The sequence below is a fragment of the Girardinichthys multiradiatus genome, chromosome 19 (assembly GCF_021462225.1).
Source record: "Girardinichthys multiradiatus isolate DD_20200921_A chromosome 19, DD_fGirMul_XY1, whole genome shotgun sequence".
Lineage (NCBI taxonomy): Eukaryota > Metazoa > Chordata > Actinopteri > Cyprinodontiformes > Goodeidae > Girardinichthys > Girardinichthys multiradiatus.
This window is the reverse complement of record NC_061811.1, coordinates 189,773-214,301: the sequence shown is the minus strand read 5'-3', so window position 1 is coordinate 214,301 and position 24,529 is coordinate 189,773. Positions and strand designations below refer to the sequence as shown.

Below are 24,529 nucleotides of genomic sequence, written 5' to 3'. Positions count from 1 at the left end.
GTCTGTGTCACTGTGAGCGGGAGGGAACCGCGGTGTCTTTTTCACTCTGAGAATGGGCCGAGAAGTTATCAGAGCGGTGTTTTTTACTTTCTCTTTCGCTCTGCCACTAAAATTAGCGCCTCAACGTTGATTATTTTTTTTAATGATCCTATGATTCCACTTACAGTCGGCATCTACGTGTTGTCATGGAGAATCATGTATGCACATGAAAACAATTACCAATCACTACGCGTACAGCATTCAACTTTACATAAAATAAGTCGTATACTGCAGCGGTGTATCAAGTGCGAGCAAAGCACTTAATAAACGTGTGTTTTGTTTTGTTTATAAATGTTTCTATTTGTTCAAATTGAGATTTATGTAACTTTTGTTATCATTGTGTCATTTCTATCTTGTAAATGGAGGTAGAAAAAGGAATATCGGCTTCAAGAATCGCACATATCGGGTGTCGGCTAGACCGAACTCAAAATAGCCTTAAAAAACCTGTATCGGTCGATCTCTAGTGAGGAGGACCTTTAGTGAACCTAAGAGTGTCTGAAGCAGAGAAGATGGAGGAAAGACAGAGAGAAAGGAGAGATCTTCTCCTCCAATGAACAACAGTGAATGAATAAAACGCTACCAGCTCCATGGTGCAGAGATCCACCTCCTAAACAGTCGAGTCAATGAGAACAGAAACTTCTAGAACAATCATACAATTATTAATATAGAGACAAGATTAACTTTATCATCCCTCTAGGAGAAAATTAAATAGTTTCAGCAGCAGGACAGGTTAAAGGTCAACCTCTAGTAAGATGATATTAGGAAGGATAAATAAATAATAAATAACCATGAATAAAAAGTGAACAAAATTAAAAACAAAATAGTACAGAATAATAAAAATATTTATAAACTGTTAAATGCTTTCATAAATAAATTTGGAAAAACTCGAACAAATATATCAATATTTATACATAAATAGAAAGTGTCTCCAACAGTCCAATAATCTGAGCTCTATATCCAGAGCAGGAAGAAGTAAATGAGGTGAATCAGTATCTGCTGTATTGTTCATGATGATGACAGCAGCCTAAATGATCATCTCCAACATCTGTGGAGAAGTTCTCTGGTGCTGCTATCTCCTCTCTAGCTTCTGAATGCAGCAGGAACCAGAGCTGCTCACATTCCAGGCTGGTGCTGAAAGCAGAGGGAACGACGCATTGATCTACTGGGAATGTCTGTTGGTTCCCACCGTGATCCCAGAACCAAATCTACCTTTAACACTCCTCTCTTCTCCTCCACCAGCAGGCTCTGCTCCTCAGTTTGGGTTTCTCCACCTTTTTTCCTTTTTGTTTTGGTCATTTTACCAAACTAAACCTAATTAAACAAGGAGGAGATCACAGTAAAATGCTGTCAGTGAGTGTCCGCATTAATATCAAATAGATGCAGTAGAAAAATGACCACCATGCTGAGTAAACATCATAATAAGCAAATCAGAATAATGATGAGCATGTAAATAAGCTACGTTCAAACATGTTGATGCTATGTGAGAATTAATTTAATCTTGCTAAGTTTTATCATCAAGATTTAAACCTTTCTGAATCCAGTCTAAATTCTATGATAATTAATTAATGTTAATTTGTCTCCCCGGATTACTAGGAGTGCGTTTGTTTTTTGTTCTTTTTTCATTTAACAACCAGTCACAACTCTTAGAAGACAGCGTCAAACCTAGCCACAGGGCCAACCACACCTCACTAAGATAGGAATTTCTGTCTCCTTGCTCAGAGTCGCTGTCAGCAAAGAGCTCAGTCACTCAGAAGCTTGGAGTCCCTGGCAGGAATGTTTAGTCTTTGGGAATACGGGCCATGGTCTTTAGAAGTAATTTATGGCCCATACCAAGAGGAAAAGCTTTTAGATGACAATCAGAACGAATCAGATTACATGAAGTAAGAACGCTGTTCCACATACAGAGGTTACACCTGGAGAACTTTGATCGCAGTAATACATTTAGTAAAGTCCTCACAAAACAGTTACAATACAGTAAGGAAAAGATAACATCGTATAGTTCACCCAATGCTAGTGTGAAAACAACTAGTAATGGTGTTAAACCACTCCTGAACCAGAGATGTCAGAAAGTGCTGTAATGCAATAAGTGGTGGCCTAGTGGTTAGAACAGGAGGTTTGTGTTCCAGAGGGGACTCAAGGGGCCGGATTCATATCCCACAGATTACCACTCTGGCTCCCTGAGCAAGACCCTTAGCCCCAGAATGCTCCCCGGGCACCGCACAATGGCAGCCCACTGCTCCCTGTAAGGGATGGTTTAAATGCAGAGGACACATTTCGTTGTAATGTACATGTGCAATGACCAATAAAGATGATTATTATTACTATTAATAAACCAAGGTCTGAGAGCACATACTGTTCAGAACTTGGACATGGTGTCTAGCAGGTCCACATTTCTGGATGAAACTCTTTTTTGTATTGAATTAGTAAAATGATGATAATGATGTATTTAAATTATGAAGATGCAGATGCTGAGTATCAAAGAGAAAACCAAGCAAATGTAACATAAAATATGTCTTGAAAAATGGACGATGTTTAACTAATTATTTTATCCTCAGGTCCTTTTTACCAACCAAATTTGCACTGCAGCCCCCTCTAGTGGCCAAAGCTCTGCAGCGCTGACAGAGGTATGTATGCTGGCAGGATCACTGGGATTATTTCAACCTGTTGTTAAAATAAAACAAGCATTTCCAAGGATATACTTTTTTAATGAAAACCAATGTTTGACACTGAAAAGCTGTGTGGTTGGAGCTGGATCTGTTGAAAAACTGTTGCTCATATGCAGTTTTGCTGATGATCCATTCAGTACTGGTTCAGAATCCAGAGGGACCTGCATAAAACTCAGTGGGGTGTTCATTCATCTGATTCAGCTGCTTTACTTGAGACTTATCTGTTTTACAAAAATATAAAAGATGTTTCCTAGATGATTATCGACACCGCTGTGGTGAACTAAAACAGGTTTTAAGATCATCTTATGAATATAGGAAAGTTCCAATATGTAGTCAGCAAAGGAAAAGAGTAGGGATGGGTACCAAATTCTGTATTTGTGAATTCCGTCGGTACTACCGAGTACTGATTCACGTAAAATCAAACGGTAGCATGTTTCCTTACCTAAACGCATCACTGTGACACTGAGTGACTGGAAGAGTGGGCGATTTTCCATGCCGGACATGAGCACAGCATTGCACACACGAGCGTAATGACATCAGTAGCAGCTGGTACCATCAACAAAGCATGGCTGATAGAAAGGGCTCGAAAGTATGGCTCCACCTCTCAAACTGTGATGTAGATTATACTCGCTGCAGTATTTGTGACATGAAGTGCAAGGCCAGCGGTGGAATACTTCTAATCTGAGGAAGCTCCTGGTGAAGCACCAAATTTTTATCGTCAGCCTCAGATCTACGTCTACAACTCCTGCATTTGGCACCGTTAGCACGCCTGTTTCTGTTAGCGACTCCTTGTCTGCCGTCAGCAACATGGCTGGGTTTTATTTGTGGATTACTAAGAAAAACACTGCATAGCTAGTTAAGGGTTTTCATGTTGAAGAAATGTTTTAAATCTGCTAGGCATTAGTTGTGACCACGGGAGACTGGCATCTGCGCTAGAGGGTGACACGGGAGTGTATTTTCTCTCCTGTCCCATCCCGCTCCCACAGAAAAATGTCTTGTCCCATCCCAATCCAAGGCCAGCATAACGAAAAAAATCCTGTCCCGTCCCACTCCTGGTAAATTGACTCCCACTCCCATCCCGCTCCCATTCAGAACAACTCCCACTCCTGTGCCACTCCCATTTTTGTTTTCTTCATTTAGTCTTTTGGTAATTTCTTTCTTTGAAGGACCAGTTAGGTCCCTGTTTTTAGTTGTAGTAAAGGCCAGTTAAAGTAAAAAGAATAATAATGAAGAAATAATAAAATATTAAACAAGGAAACAGACCATGCTTATCTTAGTTGTATTTTACTCATTTATTAAGTGTTTGTTTCCTTTGAATAATGACATCACTTTTATGTTTCAAGTTGCTGAAATGAAAGAAAAATCCACCTAGTTAGAGAACTGTACTTGTTGAACAAAAGGACAAAAAGGCAAAACCTTCATAATTTAGAAACTGTACCTCAATGGTTCACAGCCCTGGTCCTCAGGGACCCCTTCCCTGCAGGTTTTAGATGTTTGTCTGCTCCAGAACACCTGATTCAAATTCTGACATGACCTCTTATACAGGCATCAAGAATGGAGGGTCAAACTGGACAAAATTAATACAATAAAATCATCATTAAATAAATAAATGTTGTGAATGTTCCATAAGTGAAGTAAATGCAACATGAAAGAAATGTAACATTAAATGTACCATTAAATTAAAGGTACCATTTATTTATTTAATACATCATTAGAAACAATAAATGTACCATTATATCATGAAATGGACTATAATGCAATTAAATGTGCCACTGAATAATTAAGTATAATTTTAAAGATGACATGACATAATTAGTGGTACACTTAATATTTAATGATGTATTAAATAAATTGTACATTTAATGGTACATTCAATTTTTTTCTATTTCACAACATATTTATTTAATATCTTCCCTTGATGAAGCTTTTCTACGGAGTCCTCGAGGGGACATGGGGGGATTTTTTCTTTTTTGTGTCCCCACGCAATAGTCTTTGCGTTATCTCGCGATACTTTGCGGGATAGTTTCCAAACCAGATAACTGCAAAAATGAAACAAACACTACACCCGTTTTGAGATTTATTGAGTTTTATTTTGAAATCAGCCTTAAATAAAATGATCTTCAAATCAGACTAAAAGACAGTTTTTATCCACAAGCTGTCAAACAAACTACTGAACAATAAAACTGCACGAAACCACATCTGTGACACTTTATTTCCTTATTGCTGCTGCATGATGTGTACTTTTTTTTGTACGCCATCAGTGTTATTGTTTTTATCGTGATTTGAACGGTTCTTCTTATCCTATGCATTTCATCACATTGTTGACTGCGTGTTAACCTGCATATGACAAATAAACCATATCAATGACATATCAGTGTTTGTTTTATGAGCAGTTTATCATCTGTGCTGTTGCTCCAAAATGCCGAACACAAAAGTATTGCGTGGAGACGCAAAATAAATAAATTTCCCCATGTCCCCTCACGGGCTTCCGTACCTTACCTCTTAAATCTTTAATGCAGCAGTTTTGTTGGTCAGATGAGACTTGACACATGATGGTACTTTTGGTTTGATGAATGAAGAGATGCAGGACTGATTTAATCCAGAATCTGTCTTACAAGTGTCCGTTAATCACTGGTGAACTTGATTACAACTAAACACGTTTTATAAGCAGCAGACTGCGTGTTAAAACCGCTACATTCAACTCTCCTGAAGTTCAGTAATATTTGTGACTTTCCTGTCAGCTCTATAAGTTTAATAGATAAGTCTTTACTTCTGACTTTACGTTACAAATCCAATTTTACCACGTCCAGTTCTCCACCTGCGTTTGCTCCCTCCATCCTGAACCCAGGATCGAAAACATCGATCAGAAGCACTGTTGGCTTGTGGGTCGTGTAGTTCGTTTGACTCACATTATAGTTTAGGCTTCTTGGAAAAAAACTACACAATGGCGGCGTCGATCCAAGTTTTTTTTTCTTAAAGTTTATAACAAAGTCTCAGTTTTACATTTTCAAGGACAATTGATCCTAGTTTATTTCCCTCCTATTGATTAGCTCCCGCTCCCGTCTGCTCCAGTTCATTTTTTATCCTGTACCGTCCCAATCACGTGCTCTTTACTGATGCTGTCTCCCGTCCCACGGGATTCCCTTGGGAATCCCGAAGAAATGTTAGCCTCTAATCTGCGCCTCCTTGACACCGCCAAGTCTGCCGCTACATTCTGCACGTTGCCACCAGGCGGTACCGTGAAGAAGCTTTCTTACAATCTTTGGTCATGCTGAGTTTAAGAAAATTAACGAAAAGGATTAACAAAACTTCCTGTTGTGCTTTGAGAATGTCACCTAAAATTATTATTTCTTATAGGAGAAAGTTTGAAACTTCTGAATACATTCAAGGAAGGTCAATCAGCTAAGAAACCTGTCATTTTGTTGTCAGTGGGCAGGGCTAAAATGATGTCATCAATTGACTATGCCAAGGTGATCAGCATTAATTCATGATGATGTACACAAAATTTGCTGTGGATCCAATTGTGTGAGGAAGATAAAGCATTTGAAATTTCCTAGAGGGTGCTGTTGATCCAAATTCCAATGTAATCCAATAGAGCTGTTTGGGGGTTGACAAAGCTCAATCACATTGAAAAATTGGCTGCTCTGCCACTGCCACATGGTCCAGCCGACAGTCACTGTTGAGAGTAGAATTCAACATCGCCTTGTTCTGTGTCATTAGACAATGCTTCAAGGTTGTATGAGTGAGAGTTTAAAAGTTTAAAACAGTGAAATGCGTGACTCAGGGTCTTATAGCCTCCTGTTCTAAGTGGGCAGGGCTAAAATAATGTCATGAGTTGACCATGCCAATGTGTTCAGCATTTGTCCTTGATGATGTACGCCAAATTTGGTGTGGATCCAATGATGTATGAGGGAGATAATGTGGTTGAAGACTCCTAGGGGGCGCCATTGATCCAAATTCTAATGTAAAGATCAACCATATTTAATCTGGAGCAAATCAGACCATGCATTTGTAATTTAGAGCCAAGCGTAAGACCATGGCGTGACGTCGGACTTCGCCATGCCGCCACGGTAACACCCTCCACCCAAACCTCTCAGTACTGGAGACCAACTTAGACCATTATGTTATCATTCTTTGGGGACAGTTTCATGTTAAGTGAAGGGGATCAAGTATGGACTTTCCAAAGTAAAATATTGCACTTCCTGTTCTCAGGGTGTGAGGCTTCAATGATGTCAGGATATGATCATTAAATATTGTTCAGGGCCTGATGTAGATAAATCTCAGAATGTGTCGTGTCTGTGCGACTTTCTTTTTAGGAGCTATAACAATTAGTTTTGTTTGACGTTAAACGTTGAGCTCTGGCTTTTCCCCTTAAACATGCTCATAAACTCACGATTTTCATAACATTAGATTCCCGTCCCTTCTGAGCAAACTGACCAAATTTCAAAACAATCGATTAAAATCTATAGGAGTTCGATCAAATACAGAGACTATAAACAGCAAAATAAGGACAAAATTACAAATTAAATCCAAGATGGCCGACTTGCTGTTCATGGTTGCAAGAGAGTTTTAGTGAGGTCTCAGGGAGTCTTACAAGTGTATCGAATTTCAAACCTCTATAAAGAAAGGTAAATGAGGAGGGTGTTTCAAAAAATTTCAGGGTGGGGGTGCCGAATGGGAAACCCCCAAAATGGGTAAATTTCCCCCACGACTAACGCCTCTGCCAAATTTGGTGAGTTTTTGTAAACGTTAAAGCTGCCAAAATGGCAATTCATTTGGTGGATGAATAATACACATTCGAATTTGCAGTGCTTAGCTGCTCTGGCCTAATAAAATCTACATGAAATACAACCACTGGATTATCACAACAATCAAACAAACAAAAAAAGTTAAATATAATTAGAAAATAAATAATCCTATTTACTGTAAGTCAGGTGAATGCCAAATCGTTTAATATGCAATAAGTGAGCTGGTCTTCATCAGCAGTCATGGAGCAGAGGGTTCCAGCAAATGCTGACAGGATCATCGCCTTTTAGGAACATCTGTTCTACACCTTATAAATGGGTGTATTAAAAATCGGATGATGAAATCCATTCCTAGTAGTACTTTTAATGAGGGTTTTAATTTGATCCAAAGGATTCGTTTTCACTGATTCTTAAAACCTTAGTTTCAGCAGGATCGCTGCCACCCGTGGCCTAATTTCTAACATAAAATTTGATAAGAATCAATCAGCTGCGGGTCATCAGGAAATACAGCAATATAAAGCTGTGAATGATCATCATGAATATAAAAATGAATGCCTTGTCTCCTGATGACCATCTGAATGGCAGCATGTAAAAATTCTAGTTGACTTTAGGCTAGAACATGTCAGGAATGTGTTCTAAGGAACTGGATCTGGGTTTTCATTGGCTGGAGCTAGAATGATCAGCATCGCTCTATATGAGTTCCCAATTTTAACTGCATTAGTAAAATAAGGAATTTTTAGATGATTTATGGAGATGTAGATATTTAGGTAATTCAAGTTTTTTATATCTCCCTAATGTTGGACTTTATTTCCGTTCTGTTGGGTTAATTTAGTTTATCTTGGGAGTCAGAAATGATTTAATTTTGTTCCCTTTACTTGCTAATAAGGAGACAGGAAGTTGTGTTTCCTTCTGTAAAAGTCTTAGTCAAGTCTTCTTGAGCTCAACTTTGTTGTTGCAGGACTGCGTTCGTGTACAGCAGCTCTGCGACCTCCTTGAAGCGTACGTGAGCTGGAAACAGGTGGAGAACATTTTCTGGAACTGGATGGTGAGTTGGATCCACAAAGTCCCAGAAAGCAGCTACATTGTCCTGCTCAGTTCATTATAACCGTGTGTCTGCAGGACAGTGTGGCTGACTGCCGTCTCAGTGATCTTTACGTCAGGACGTCCTTTCAACAAGCCAGCCAGAGTTTGGGAACATGTTGCCCTGGAAACCGGGGTCTGGCAAAGCTGAAGGAAATACTGATGAGACTGCCCAACAAACAGGTCACAGCTTTGGTCAGTTAAAGTAATGATGTCCTCAGCTATGTTGTGAAAAATATTTCAAATCGAAGGAAAGTTAAAATCAGACCAGTTTTCAGGTCACGATCTTATTTATTACTTTTGTAATAATCCACTGGTCCCCAAACCAGGCCCCCTCCGGTCCTTGGCTGTGCCTAGAAATCCTGTTCATAAAAGTTATGAACAGGACCAGTGACAAAGGGCAGCCCTGCCGGAGTCCAGCATGCATTGGAAACTCCTGCTCCGCTTGTATAGAGACTGGATGGCCCCTAATAAAGGGCCCCCGACTCCTTACTCCTGTAGCACCCCCCCACAGGGCACCACGAGGGACACAGTCGAATGCCTTCTCCAGGTCCACAAAACAGATGTGGACAGGTTGGGTAAACTCCCATGAACCCTCGAGAACCCTGAAGAGGGTATAGAGCTGGTCCAATGTTCCACAGCTTGATATTGTCCCCAGTCGAGTTCAGCAGTTCCCCGCCCCCACTGTAAAAAGTGTGGGCGAAGCACTGCTTCCCCCTCCTGAGGCGCCATACGGTTTGCCAGAATCACTTTGAGGCCAACTGGTAGTCCTTCTCCATGGCCTCACCAAACTCCTCCCAGGCCTGAGTTTTTGCCTCTGCCACAGCCTGGGCCGCTGCACGCTTGGTACTTGTCAGCTGCCTCAGGAGTCCCACAAGCCCACCACAGTCGATAGGACTCCTTCTTCAGCTTGACAGCGTCCCTTACTGCCGGTGTCCACCGGGTTCGGGGTTTGCTGCCGCAACATGCACTGCAGACCTTACGGCCACAGCTACAGGCGGCAGCATCGACAATAGATGCGGAGAAGATAGTCCACTCGGACTCTTGAATCTTCAACCTCCCCCGGAATCTGGTCAAAGCTCTCCCGGAGGTGGGAGTTGAATACATCCCTGGCCGAGGGCTCCTTCAGACCTTCCCTAGCAGACCCTCACTATACGCTTGGGTCTGCCAAGTCTGTCCGGCTTTTTCCTTTTCCAGCGGACCCAACTCGCCATTGGACAGCTCAGCTCCTCTCTTCACCCAAGTGTCCATATGCAGCAAATGTCTGAAGACATGACAACAAAGTCGATCATCGACCTCCTGCCTAGGGTGTCGTGGCGTCAAGGGCACTGATGAACACCCTTATGAACATAGTGGTCATTATGGACAATTTGTGACTAGCACAGATTTTCAAAAATGAAAAACTGCTCGGATTCAGATCGGGGAGGCCATTCCTCCCAATCAGGCCTCTACAGGTGTCACTGTCATTTCCCACATGGGCGTCCCTCAGCAGAATAACTCCCCGGGAGGGACAGTATGCAGCAACCCCGACAGGGACGCCGAGTAGGCCGGGTACTCCGCACTACAGCTCGGCCCATAGGCCGAAACGACAGCTTGACACCTATCCCCGACCCAAAGGTGCAGGAATGCGACCCTCTCATCCACCGGGGTAAACCCCAACACGAGATGGCTGAGCTAGGGGACCCCCTCCCGCTGCCTCTATCCGCAGGCCACTCCAGAGTAGAAGAGAGTCCAACCTCTCTCAAGGAGCTGGGTTCCAGAGCCCATGCTGTGCGTGGAGGTGAGCCCGACTATTTCTTGACCTCCCGCACAAGCGTAGGACCCATTCTCCCCCAGCGAGGTGACATTTCGCGTCCCTAGAGCCAGCCTAAGCATCCGGAGATCGGGTCATCGAGGTCTCCACCTTTGTCCGCTGCCCGATCCTCTTTGCACCGGTGGCAGTTCAAGGAGGGGGCCAGCAAAATTATTGGTACTGAATTACTGGAGGTAGCAGAAACATTTTTAAACAGACACACAAAAGGTGAAAGACATTTTGCCCTGATCCTGCCTGCATTGTGGAGTTAGAGCTCTGACCACTTGGAACAGACCAACGAATGGAGAAACTCCTTGCTTACATAGATCCACTTGAAACCTGGTCGGCCATGGTTCCCCATGACGTTTCTTTGCTGTCTTGGTTCCTGTTTTACAGTGATTGTGTTTTTATGTTTTTCCTTACAGGGTCAGTAAAAATGTTACACTGATGCCCATGTGGAAAAGTAATTACCCCCCTCATTACCACACTTTTTGTTCAATTTCATTGTTCCCATCCTGATTCCTCTCAGACCTGTAGAGTAAAAAAAAAAGCCCTTCCACAGAACCTTACTGACAGCACGAGGTAGGCTAAAAGATCTCACAACAGCAACACATCAGGCTCCGATCTAAAGAAATTCAGTAACAGATGTGAAACGGAGTCTCTGACATTTGTCTAGAAAGAGCTACAAAGCCATTTCTAAGGCTCTAGGACTCCAGGGAACTACAGTGAGAACCATTATCCACACCTGGAGAAAACATGGAACAATGCAGAACCTTCCCAGGAGTGGCTAGTCTACCACATTTACTCCAGGAGGCCCCTGAAGAACCCGGATCTAAAGCTCTGCAGGCCTCACTGCCTCGGTTTAGGTCAAAGATAGGCGGAAATCGTGGAGGGGACAGAGGGGATGTGTACCACCCTTCCATAAAGATGCCCCCCCAATAATTATGTTAATACAAAAACATATTTTAAATGATAATATAGTAATATTTAATAAAAGCACAGCTAAAGTGATCCAGGTTGGGATAGTTTTATTAAGGGCATGAGCTCTTCCCACAACATTAGAAGGCTCTTAAATATTATTAATATCTGTCAAACTCAGAACATCGAAAGCTTAGTCATATCATTCGATGCAATGAAGGCCTTCGACGGTGTCGAATGGCCTTATTTACTTTATATTTTGTATTCAATTCAATTCAGTTTATTTATATAGTGCCAATTCACAACACATGTCGTCTCAAGGTTCTTCACAACAGTCAGGTTCATACATTCCAATTAATCGTAATCATTGAACAGTTCAGTCAGATTCAGTTCTTTATTCAAATTGGATAAAAAGTTTTTCTATCTAAGGAAACCCAGCAGATTGCATCCAGTCAGTGACTTGCAGCATTCCCTCCTCCTGGATGAGCATGTAGAGACAGTGGACAGTCACTGGCGTTGACTTTGCAGCAATCCCTCATACTGAGCATGCATGTAGCGACAGTGGAGAGGAAAAACTCCCTTTTAACAGGAGGAAACCTCCAGCAGAACCAGGCTCAGTGTGAGCGGCCATCTGCCACGACCAATTGGGGGTTTGAGAGAACAGAGCAGAGACACAAAGAGAACAAAGAACCACTGATCCAGGAGTACTTTCTATGGGAAGGAAAAGTAAATGTTAACGGATGTAGCTCCTTTAGTGGCTTCATCTAGAAAGAAAGAACAGATAAACTCTGAGCCAGTTTTCAAGGTTAGAGTCTGAAAGAGAGAACATAGAGTTAGTTACAGTAGAAGCTCAGTCAGTAGCCATGTCTAGGAGAGAGAAAGGGTTAAACACTGAAAGACAGGGCTATGTGGATCATCGGTAGAAGGTGAGCATTAAGTTGTTGCCAGCAGAAGCTTGGACGATGCCCCTCTCCAGAAAGGTGTCACAGGTAGACACAGAGTCAGGCCAGGTGTAGCTTCTAGGAAGAGAAAAGAGAGAACAAAAAGTTAAAAGCTGAAATAACAGCAAATAATGCAAAATTGGAGAGTAGTGTGAGAATGTAGTGAAGAAAGTGAAAGTGGTCATTATGTCCTCCAGCAGCCTAAGCCAATAGCAGCATAACTACAGAGATAGCTCAGGATAAACTAAGCCACTCTAACTATAAGCTTTATCAAAAAGGAAAGTTTTAAGCCTAGCCTTAAAAGTAGACAGGGTGTCTGCCTCACGGACTAAAACTGGGAGCTGGTTCCACAGGAGAGGAGCCTGATTAACTAAAGGATCTGCCTCCCATTCTACTTCTAGAGACTCTAGGAACCACCAGTAAACCTGCAGTCTGAGAACAAAGTGCTCTGTTAGGAACATATGGACCAATCAGATCTCTGATGTATGATGGAGCTAGATCATTAAGGGCTTTATATGTGAGGAGGAGAATTTTAAATTCTATTCTGGATTTAACAGAGAGCCAATGAAGGGAAGCTAAAGTAGGAGAAATATGATCTCTCCTTTTAATTTTCATCAGAACTCTTGATACAGCATTTTGAATCAGCTGAAGGCTTTTAACTGCATTTTGTGGACATCCTGATAGTAAAGAATTACAATAGTCCAGCCTTGAAGTAACAAATGCATGGACTAGTTTTTCAGCGTCACTCCTAGATAGGATATTTCTAATTTTGGCAATGTTCCGGAGATGAAAGAAGGACATCCTAGAAACCTGTTTAATATGGGATTTAAATGACATGTCCTAGTCAAAAATAACACCAAGGTTTTTTACTTTATTATCAGAGGTCAATTTAATGCCATCCAGGTTAAATGATTGACTAAGAAGTTTCTTTTTTAAAGACTCCGGTCCAAAGACAACAACTTCTGTCTTGTCTGAATTTAGAAGCAAAAAATTTAACGTCATCCAAGTTTTTATATCTTCAAGACATGCTTGTAGTCTATCTAACTGGTTGGGTTCATCAGGATTTATGGATAAGTAAAGCTGAGTATCATCAGCATAACAGTGAAAATTTATCCTATGCTGCCTGATAATTTGACCTATTGGAAGCATATATATAGTAAAGAGAATTGGCCCGAGTACTGAACCCTGTGGTACTCCACAATTAACCCTGGAGTTTACAGATGATTTATCATTTATATGAACAAACTGGAATCTGTCAGACAGATAAGATTTAAACCAGCCTAGCGCTGTTCCCCTGATCCCTAAAGCATATTCCAGCCTTTCTAAGAGACTATTATGATCGACTGGATCAAATGCAGCACTGAGATCTAACAGAACCAGAACAAACACAAGTCCATTATCTGAGGCCATAAGAATATCATTAGTGACTTTCAGCAGAGCTGTTTCAGTGCTATGATGAGCTCTGAAACCTGACTGAAACTCTTCAAACAGGTCATTGTTGTATAAATGTTCACACATTTGATTAGCAACTATTTTCTCAATAATTTTAGATAAGAATAGAAGATTGGATATAGGTCTGTAATTTTTCAAGTCATCTCGATCAAGCAAAGGTTTCCTAAGTAAAGGTTTAATTACAGCTACCTTAAAAGCCTGTGGTTCTGATCCATTTACTAAAGATAGATTAATCATATCTAAAATGGGGCTGGTAATCAGAGGGAACACTTCCTTAAATAATTTGGTTGGGATTGGGTCTAACAATCCCAACCAAATTATGGTTGCTACTCCTCCTCCTCGCCCAGTATTTCGAGGAATGTGAAAATTTAAATAATTAGTAGGAGTTAACTCATTTATAGTAACATAATCCTCTTGCTGCAGCCAGGTTCTGTGAGGCTAAATAAATCAATCTGATTGTCACAAATCAGGTCGCTAACTAGCGAAGTCTTTGAAGAGAGAGATCTTATGTTCAGTAAGCCACATTTAATTGTTTTATTTTTCTTTTTAGTCTGAGTTGTGTTTATTTTTATGAGATTTTCCCGATTTCCTCCTTTTAGATTATTTTTTAATCTATTCAATTTTGGCCCTGGGCGAGACACTGTCTTAATAAGGTAATGGGTGGGTAGCAGTACAGAAGCTGCAGAGAGGAGTGTTAAACTACGACCCTGCTTCCTGGTCTGAACCCTGGGTTGTCAGAGTTTTGGAGAACTAATAAATTCGGCCAGATTAGAAAGAAGAGCTGCTCCATCCAAAGTGGGATGGAAGCCGTCTCTCCGCATCAGACCAGGTTTTCCCCAAAATGTTCGCCAGTTATCAATGTAGCCCACATCGTTTTCTGGACACCACCTAGAAAGCCAGCGGTTGAATGACAGCATGCGGCTAAACATGTCGTCACTGGTCAGATCGGGGAGGGGACCAGAGAAAATGACGGAGTCCGACATTGTTTTGGCAAACTTACACACCGAAGCAACACTAACTTTGGTGACCTCCGATTGACGTAACCGGGTGTCATTACCGCCAGCGTGAATAACAATCTTACAGTATTTACGCTTATCCTTAGCCAGCAGTTTCAGGTATGATTTGATGTCGCCCGTTCTGGCCCCTGGCAGACATTTGACTATGGTCGCTGGTGTCTCTAGTGCCACGTTTCTGACTATGGAGCTGCCAATTACCAGAGTTGGCTTCTTAGCGGGTGTGTCACTGAGTGGGGAAAATCTGTTAGAAACGCAGACGGGTTGGTTTTGACCTGTTTGCTGGGATCTAGGACTACGATTTCTACGTACCGTCACCCAGCCGGCCTGAGGCCCCGGCTGAGCGGGCTCTGCTGGAGGACGCTTTTCTCCTAAGCTCCCTGCTTGCTTGCATTCTTTTACTTCTAACGTTTTATCTCTTAGCCAAAATTATGGAAATATTGGACTAAAACAACTTCTTACCAGCGACTCCCAAGGATTATTATTATTATAATAATAATTGTTTTTAAAGGATTTTGATGTTTTTATAATCGAACTCAAAAGAAGGACAAGTTGACGCCAGCTAATCAGCACAAAATGCCTCCCTTCACCACAGAGGACTTTGACAAACTTTTACAGAAATTGTCTGTTTTGGAGATGAAAATCCATGGACTAGAAGTGTATGTGGAGGTGAATATGGGGTACAGCGATGATTCAACTCTGCCTGTGATCCCAAACAGTGACAGCCAGCTCAACAACTCAGCGGGCAATCAGAACACTGAGAATAAACCTACCAGCAGAAGACCCCCTGGCATGTTTTAGGGGCATGCCCAAAAAAATCAAGGTGGACGACTCACTGGAAGATCTCAGCAATTTAAGAAATTAGAATGGCCAGAATTACAGAGAAATGTCCCCGTTTCTCCTGGGAAAAGGAGACTTCGACAGCGAGCTGCTGTCACAACAACTGATAGGAGTGAGACAGCTGGAAATAATGGAGTTCTCCTCCAGAACATATTTGTTCTACTACAGAATGAAAACCAGGAAAATGATCCATCTTCTGAGAACAATAAAAGGTTTGAGAACAACCTTCATTCTAAACAGTCTTCTCCTAAACTGCTGGACCAAGAACCCTAATAGTGGGCAACACAGCTGTGGGTGGGATTAAAAACTTCTGCAACAAGAAAAACACAGAAGTTATGATTGGTACCAGTAACGTGGTCTCTGATATCTCAGAGAATATTCTTACAATCACAGAAAAGCGCCCGTCTCTAGAAAACCTTATTATACACTGTGGAGCCATGGATGACGTAGCTAAGAAAAAATCAGAAGGATTGAAGGAGGATTTCACTCGTCTTCTGAATATTGTTGGAGGTCTCAATATCAAGGTGTTTCTCAGCGGACCCTTTGCACCGATTTTCTGTGGAGATGAGATTTATTCCAGACTTCTGATGATTAATAAGTGGTTGAAAAAAACATGTGCTACCACACCTGTGAACTTCATCGACAACTTTAATATTTTTTGGGAAACAAATAACTCTTCAAGCAAGATGGTTTCTGTTTGAACAAGATGGGAGCCAGACGTCTCACATTTAATCTCTTCTATTCAGTAAATAATCCGCCAGCAGCTTCAACCTTCAGCAGAGAACATGGAGTATCAACAACAATGATAACGCTGCCTCCAACAACTCCAGCAGAAACAATCAACCAGTGGGCTGAGAAAGAGAGGTCATCACAAAAGGTCTCCCCGTCAAAATCCACAGGAGAAGTGGACCCCCCATTATATCCCCAGACCCCAACCCAGACCGCACAGAACTCTCCCATCTCCCCACTGAGCCCGCTTTTTGCTTCACTAGATTCTGATAACATGAAAGGAGCTCTTAAAATCGGGACCCAAATGGTTCTGACATCTTCTCCATTCAACACCCCCCATGGCCGAGGTCCTGCTACTAAACCAACATCTTCCAAATGCCGCAGACCTCCACCACCTCCTAATCTATCTCCTCCTAATCAGGACCTTCAAATCACTTCTCTGTGATACAGTCTGGGCCCCAGTGGTAACTCTATCAGAAATGATCATGTCCAGGAAAAACTTGGGCCCCTAATAGGAGATAGTTGTAAAATCTCTGTGCTTATACGTGACAGAAAGAACAAAGCTAAAAGGATAAGAGACAGTAATAAACAATCAAAAAAGGCCATAAACTGTCAGGTACAACCAGACACAGAGTTAATATCAGCAACTAAGTCATAAACTGGCTTTATTGAACATTAGATCTCTGTCAGGAAAATCATTTTTAATCATTGACTTCATCACTGACCACGATCTTGATGTTCTGTTTTTAACAGAAACATGGTTACATGAATTTAATGAAGCTCCCATTCTGATAGAGTCGACGCCTCCAAACTACAATTTTCTTTGTGAGAGCAGACAGCAAAGAAAAGGTGGAGGGGCCACTTTGTTTAAAGATTTATTAGAGTGTAAAAAAGTATTTCTGGGCAAATTTGACTCTTTTGAATATTTGGCTCTCCAGGTAAAGAGCCCGGTCCAAACAATGTTCTTGAATATTTCCAGGCCTCCTAAGTCCAAAACAAACTTTATCAGTGATTTTAATGAGCTTTTATCTGTGATATGTGTTGATTATGACTGTTTAATTATTGTGGGAGACTTCAACATTCACATGGAAAATCCTGAAGACAGAAGTCCAATAGATCTATGTGACACTCTTAGAAATGTTGGTTTGACTCAACATGTTAAACAGCAAACGCACAAACAGGGACATATTTTGGACTTGATCATCACTAAGGGTCTAAACATTTCCAAGGTGTCTGTAACTGATGTTGCTCTATCTGACCACTTTTCTGTTATTTTTGAAAGCATCATCTGCAATGACTCAGTTTGTCAAAGAGACATGATAAGAAAACGCATCTTTAAGGACGGTGCTGCTGAAACCTTTAACCAGATTTACTCTTCTACCTCCACTTTGCCCTGTAACACTGTAGATGAGCTGGTAGATAACTTTCATTCTAAAATCTCAGACATCATTGATTCAATTGCCCCAATTAGAGTGAAAGTCATTTCTGGGAAGAAAATGTCTCCATGGAGAAGTGCTCCACCAGTCAGAAGTGAAAAAAAGGAGTGTCGAAAAGCTGAACGCAGGTGGAGAAAGACTGGACTCCAGGTTCACTATATTATCTATAAAGAGAGACTATACAGATATAACCTACAACTGAAAAATGCAAGGGAATCTTTGTTTTCTGAGATCATCAGCAAAAACATTAACAATGCTGGTGCATTATTTGCCACGGTCGACAGGTTAACAAACCATCCTGTAACTGTAGCATCTGAACTCCACTCTACCAGGACCTGCAATGAATTTGTTAACTTCTTCACTGAAAAAACTCAAAAGATCAGAGAGGCAGTCAGCACATCCACATCAACTCCAGGACCAATGTTGTCTCCAACTAGAACTGATTTTGACAAAATGTCCCAGTTTCACCAAATAAACTGCAAAATCTTAGAAGAAATCGTACAGCAACTAAGCTCTTCTTCCTGCTGTCTCGATGTTTTACCCACAGCTTTCCTTCAGAAAGCTTTGCCTGTAATAACATCTGATTTAACACAAATAATAAACACGTCCCTTTTGTCAGGTGTTTTCCTCCAGGCCCTAAAAACAGCAATTATCAAACCTCTATTGAAAAAGAGCAACTTGGACAAGCTGCTACTACAGAACTACAGGCCTATATCAAACCTCCCCTCCATCAATAAGATAATTGAAAAAGCTGTGTTTCAACAGTTAAACAACTTCCTAACAACGACCAACCGCTTCGATGTCTTCCAGTCAGGCTTCCTGCTCACCACAGTACAGAGTCTGCTCTTGTCAAGGTGTTCAATGACATCCGTATAAATGCAGACTGTGGAAGAACCACAGTGCTGGTATTATTGGACCTTAGTGCAGCATTCAACACTGTTGATCACTCCATTTTATTAGAGCGCCTGGAAAACTGGGTCGGCCTTTCTGGTACAGCACTCAACTGGTTTAAATCCTACTTGAAGGACAGGGACTTTTTTGTGTCATTAAGTAACTTTACATCAGAGACCATAAAAATCACGTGGCGTTCCCCAAGGGTCCATCTTAGGGCCCCTCCTATTCAATATCTACATGCTCCCCATAACTCAGATTTTAATAAACAACAACGTAAGTTATCATAACTATGCAGACGACACACAGCTATACGTTACGATGTCACCAGGTGACCATGAACCCATTCAACCGCTGGGTAAATGCTTAGAAGAAATCAATGCATGGATGGGCCAAATTTTCTTCACCTGAATCAAAACAAAACTGAAGTAATAATCTTTGGACCAAAGGAAGAGCGTTTAAAAGTTAGCACACAGCTTCAGTTAATACAGCTAGAAACCACCAGTCAGACTGGAAACCTGGGTGTAGTGATGGACTTAGACCTGAACCTTCAGAGGAACATAAAGACAGTAACAAGGTCGGCCTTCTATCACCTAAAGAACATTTCCAGGATTAAAGGACTAATGTCTCAGCAGGACCTTGAAAAACTAATTCATGCATTCATCTTTAGTAGAATTGATTACTGCAACGGTGTCTTCACAGGTCTGCCTAAAAAGTGGATCAGACAGCTGCAGTTGATCCAGAATCCCGCTGCCCGTGTCCTCACTAGAACTAAGAAAGTGGAGAACATTGGCCCGGTTCTAAAGTCTCTACACTGGCTCCTTGTAGCTCAGAGAATAGACTTTAAAATACTTCTGTTAGTCTATAAATCACTGAATGGCTTAGCACCAAAATATATTACAGACTTGTTGTCAGTGTATCAACCACCCAGACCTCTCAGGTCTTCTGGCTCAAATCTACTCTGCAGAACCAGAACCAGAACCAAACATGGAGAAGCAGCTTTTAGTTCTTATGCTCCACTAATCTGGAATAAACTCCCAGAAAACTGTAAAAGACACTGAAACCCTAAGTTGCTTTAAATCAAGATTAAAAACTTATTTGTTTAAAGTGGCCTTTGACTGGGCCATCTAGGCATGATTAGTTGCGTTTCCAGTCCAATTTTCTTTTCATTTTCTTATCCATAATCCTATTCTCTTTATTTTATTTTTTAAAATTACCTCTGTTGTTTGATTTTATCATTTGATTTGTTTTTCTGTGTCTGTATCTGTGTTTATTTTCTTTGTGATTGTATTGTAATTGTATGTACAGCAATTTGAGTGTCTCGTTGCTGAAAAGCGCTATATAAATAAACTTACCTTATGGGGAGCTACCCTCGGTGGCTCCGCGCTGGCTAAGGGGCCTCGGCTATCTGCTGGTTTTTCAACAGCGCGGAGCCGGGCCTCCAATTCCGACCCCCTCGTCTCCAAAGCTACAAAAATGCTACATTTATTACACGTACCATTATCACTAAAGGAGGCAGAGGAGTAACTGAACATCTGACACAGAGAGCAGGAGAGAGGAGGAGACTCAGAGAGAGAAACAGCAGAAAGGGTAGCCATGGTGGAGCTAAAGCTAACGCTAAGCTAGCGACCCCTTACCACTACTAGAAAAAACCGTGTAAGACACGGAGAGTCCCCAAACGTTAAATGCAGCAACAGAAAGTAAGTGTTTTAACGTGCTTATGTATTAGAACAAGTAAGAGATATCACAGTAGAGAGAAATCAGATCAAACGAGAGAGCCTTCACACATCAAACAATCCACCGAGTGCAACAGCGAAAACAGGAAGTGACGAATACGCCTTACCACGCCTTGAATATAAATTCAATTTGTGAGAAACATTTATAAGATGGATTAAACTTCTATGTAACAACCCTTTAGCATCATTTATCACCAATAATTTCTCATTATCCCGCGTGACACATAAGGGCTGTCCCTTCAGCCCTGCCCTCTTCGCCGTGGTGATTAAACCTTTAGCTGCAGCTATCAGGCAAGATTTGTTAATAACAGGAATTGATGCAGGTGGAAATCAGCATAATATTTCTCTGTATGCAGATGACATATTGTTGTATGTAACAGAACTTTCTTCTAGTATTCCTCGTATCATCAAAATTATCCACCAATTTGGAGCGTTTTCGGGCTACAAAATAAACTTTCTAAAATATCTTGCAATGCCTCTGGGCAGCCTTGGAGGAAGAACCAACTCTTGCACCCTTCCCATTTCGTTGGGCCCTGACTGATTTTAAGTATCTTGGTATTTATATCACTCCTAAGTTTCTGCCATAAAAAAGGATTTACAGAGGTGGTGCATTCTTCCCCTATCTCTGCTGGATAGGGTATCTGTTATTAAGATTAATGTGCTTCCCAAGGTATAATACCCCCTGTAGATGATCCCCTTGCTAGGTTCAAATAAAGTCCTGAAGTTACTTAATAGCTGGTTAATTGAATGTATATGGAATAAAAGAAAACCAAGGCTTGCATTTTCCAAATTACAGTTGCCTACCTCAGGGCGGAGTTGATGTACCTAAGTGGATGTACATAACTTTAGATTATACCAACTAGCATCACATATGAGGTTTGTGGCGAGTTGGGTGCAGGACGATCCCACTTCCGTCTGGTTGAGTCTAGAAAAATGGTATACTCGTTGCTCACTGCTTGGCCTTTTGTCCTGTAAGATTATAAAAGACCCTTTGCAACAACAATCCTATTATTGTCAATACTGTTAAAGCTTGGTTTGCGGTGCGAATGTAACAAGGTAAATCGTCACTGACTCATCTGCTCTCCCCAATACAAGGAAATCCTGGTTTTGAGCCAGGTATGACAGACTTAGGCTATACTGTCTGGACATGTCAGGGAATTAAAAAGATGAGTGATTTATTTGTGGATTCTTACTTATCCTCATTTGAGTTAATTCAGACTAAACATGGCCTCCACAGTAGCCATTTTTCCAAGTTCGAGATTTTATACTTGCTACACTTGCTTCAGATGCCACTTTATCTCCAATAAAGAAATTACTGCTCAAGTGTCCAGGTAAGAAGGTGACTAGCTGCTTTTATAACGTGCTGATTCAGACCTGTGTTACATTGACAGCTCCAGATGTTGTACAAACATGGCAAACCAAAATGGGTGTGGTTATTAAGGAGAAGTGGGATGTCATTTGGAATCAAGCAAAACAAATATATGTGTGTGATAGAGCTAAGTTTTTACAGTTTAAAATTGTTCATAGACTGCAAATTCCTCCTAGCAGAACACATAAAATGAACCCTCAAACCTATCCTAACTGTCTTAGATGCACTGGGTACATATACTCATTGTGTTTGGTCCTGTTCCAAAATTCAGACATACCGGCTAGACATCCTGAAAGATTTGAGCCATTATTTGGAGTTGCCTTGGCCTTCGATCCTGTCTCGTTAATCTTGGGATGCAGGGACACTAGACTCAATCCTGGTTCTGGCAGTCTATATGATATTCTCACCTAGGCTGCCCGTAAGAACATCTTCTTGTCATGGATCAGAGATAAACCACCTTCTAAAATATCTTGGCACAAACTTGTCATAAGGTTTTTTTTCTTTAGAAAACCTAACCCGTTCCCTTCAGTCTACAAAGGGACAATTGTTCCATATCTGGACCCCTTACTCTACAGTCGCATCTATACCAAACAGCATTGTGATAGATTATCCATGAATGTCTGTATACTTGCGTATCTGTTGCACCTTGTCTTAACTATACAGATCTATGTTGTACTGAGCCCTGATTTTTATTTTTGTTTTGAGCTGTTCAAAAAGGTAATTAAAAAAAAGAATAAATTTAACATTTTTATTAAAACCACCAACAACCAATAGAAAAAAGAATTATTTCACATAAAATACACTATAAATGTAAAATAAACTGCTGTACATTTTGAAACATGGCTTAGTTCTTAATCTTTTTTGGCCAAAATTATTAAGAACCGCAGTGGAGGGTCTAAAGAGCTGCAGGTTGCAGATCCAGCCTAAAGCTAGCAGCATTTCAGAAACAACATCCAGCAAGGTTTTGTCAATTTATGACCTGAAAAAATATGCTTTTGTCTCAACTGCAGTAATGCACTTTATGCTGGTATCCCTCAAGTATTGTGGGAGAAGGAAGTTTTCTAATTTAAAAATGATGAAGAGACAACTGGTTTCTTCTCAAAGCCGACGTGGGGGCATCTTCATACAAAATCCCAAAGAACCCCAAAATCCCTGACATGAGTCAAGATATATATTCAACAGTCATATCATTGTTGTGTATGTGAGACTTTGTGACCAATCAGATGTACCCTTTCACTTACGCACATTTTGGCACTCACAATGTTGATTCTCAAGCACAGTTCCAGGAATACAGAGCCAACAAACATCTGCAGTAAATCAAACTGGTCTACGTGACAATTATACCATAACAATCTCATCACTCTGGTCAACTCTTCATTCCTGAGCTAAACTGGACTGCTGAACTAATGTCAAAGCGACCTGGCAGGATTCAAGATATCATAATTCTCTGTGGCTGAACTGTTTCCATCCAGCCTACAAGTTCGCTTCTACAATAACAAGTCCGTCAGTCTTTCCTCATGCCAAGACTGTTTCCTTATCTACCTTGTTCCAAGACAGGCCTTGCATGCTGCTCAGAGTGACTTTACCTTTATGCCCAGAACAATCTACACAGAATTCATTTTATACAGGTCCTTCTCAAAATATTAGCATATTGTGATAAAGTTCATTATTTTCCATAATGTCATGATGAAAATTTAACATTCATATATTTTAGATTCATTGCACACTAACTGAAATATTTCAGGTCTTTTATTGTCTTAATACGGATGATTTTGGCATACAGCTCATGAAAACCCAAAATTCCTATCTCACAAAATTAGCATATTTCATCCGACCAATAAAAGAAAAGTGTTTTTAATACAAAAACGTCAACCTTCAAATAATCATGTACAGTTATGCACTCAATACTTGGTCGGGAATCCTTTGGCAGAAATGACTGCTTCCATGCGGCGTGGCATGGAGGCAATCAGCCTGTGGCACTGCTGAGGTCTTATGGAGGCCCAGGATGCTTCGATAGCGGCCTTTAGCTCATCCAGAGTGTTGGGTCTTGAGTCTCTCAACGTTCTCTTCACAATATCCCACAGATTCTCTATGGGGTTCAGGTCAGGAGAGTTGGCAGGCCAATTGAGCACAGTGAAACCATGGTCAGTAAACCATTTACCAGTGGTTTTGGCACTGTGAGCAGGTGCCAGGTCGTGCTGAAAAATGAAATCTTCATCTCCATAAATCTTTTCAGCAGATGGAAGCATGAAGTGCTCCAAAATCTCCTGATAGCTAGCTGCATTGACCCTGCCCTTGATAAAACACAGTGGACCAACACCAGCAGCTGACACGGTACCCCAGACCATCACTGACTGTGGGTACTTGACACTGGACTTCTGGCATTTTGGCATTTCCTTCTCCCCGGTCTTCCTCCAGACTCTGGCACCTTGATTTCCGAATGACATGCAGAATTTGCTTTCATCGGAAAAAAGTACTTTGGACCACTGAGCAACAGTCCAGTGCTGCTTCTCTGTAGTCCAGGTCAGGCGCTTCTGCCGCTGTTTCTGGTTCAAAAGTGGCTTGACCTGGGGAATGCGGCACCTGTAGCCCATTTCCTGCACACGCCTGTGCACGGTGGCTCTTGATGTTTCTACTCTAGACTCAGTCCACTGCTTCCGCAGGTCCCCCAAAGTCTGGAATCGGCCCTTCTCCACAATCTTCCTCAGGGTCCGGTCACCTCTTCTTGTTGTGCAGCGTTTTCTGCCACACTTTTTCCTTCCCACAGACTTCCCACTTAGGTGCCTTGATACAGCACTCTGGGAACAGCCTATTCGTTCAGAAATTTCTTTCTGTGTCTTACCCTCTTGCTTGAGGGTGTCAATAGTGGCCTTCTGGACAGC

The 24,529-nt window shown here is 41.4% G+C and overlaps 1 protein-coding gene across 3 annotated transcripts in view; it reads left to right on the top strand.

Moving 5' to 3' along the window:
* tedc1 (tubulin epsilon and delta complex 1) overlaps nt 1-24,529 on the top strand; it is a 32,316-nt gene that overhangs the window by 5,243 nt on the left and 2,544 nt on the right. Inside the window, exons 5-7 of one of the 3 annotated variants that reach the window (XM_047345970.1) lie at nt 2,595-2,663; nt 8,409-8,495; nt 8,570-8,725. In XM_047345970.1, the coding sequence (XP_047201926.1) occupies nt 2,595-2,663; nt 8,409-8,495; nt 8,570-8,725 (312 nt within the window). Of the gene's footprint in view, nt 1-2,594; nt 2,664-8,408; nt 8,496-8,545; nt 8,726-24,529 lie in introns of all 3 variants that reach the window. The other 2 variants (XM_047345969.1, XM_047345968.1) reach the window with 2 other exon arrangements.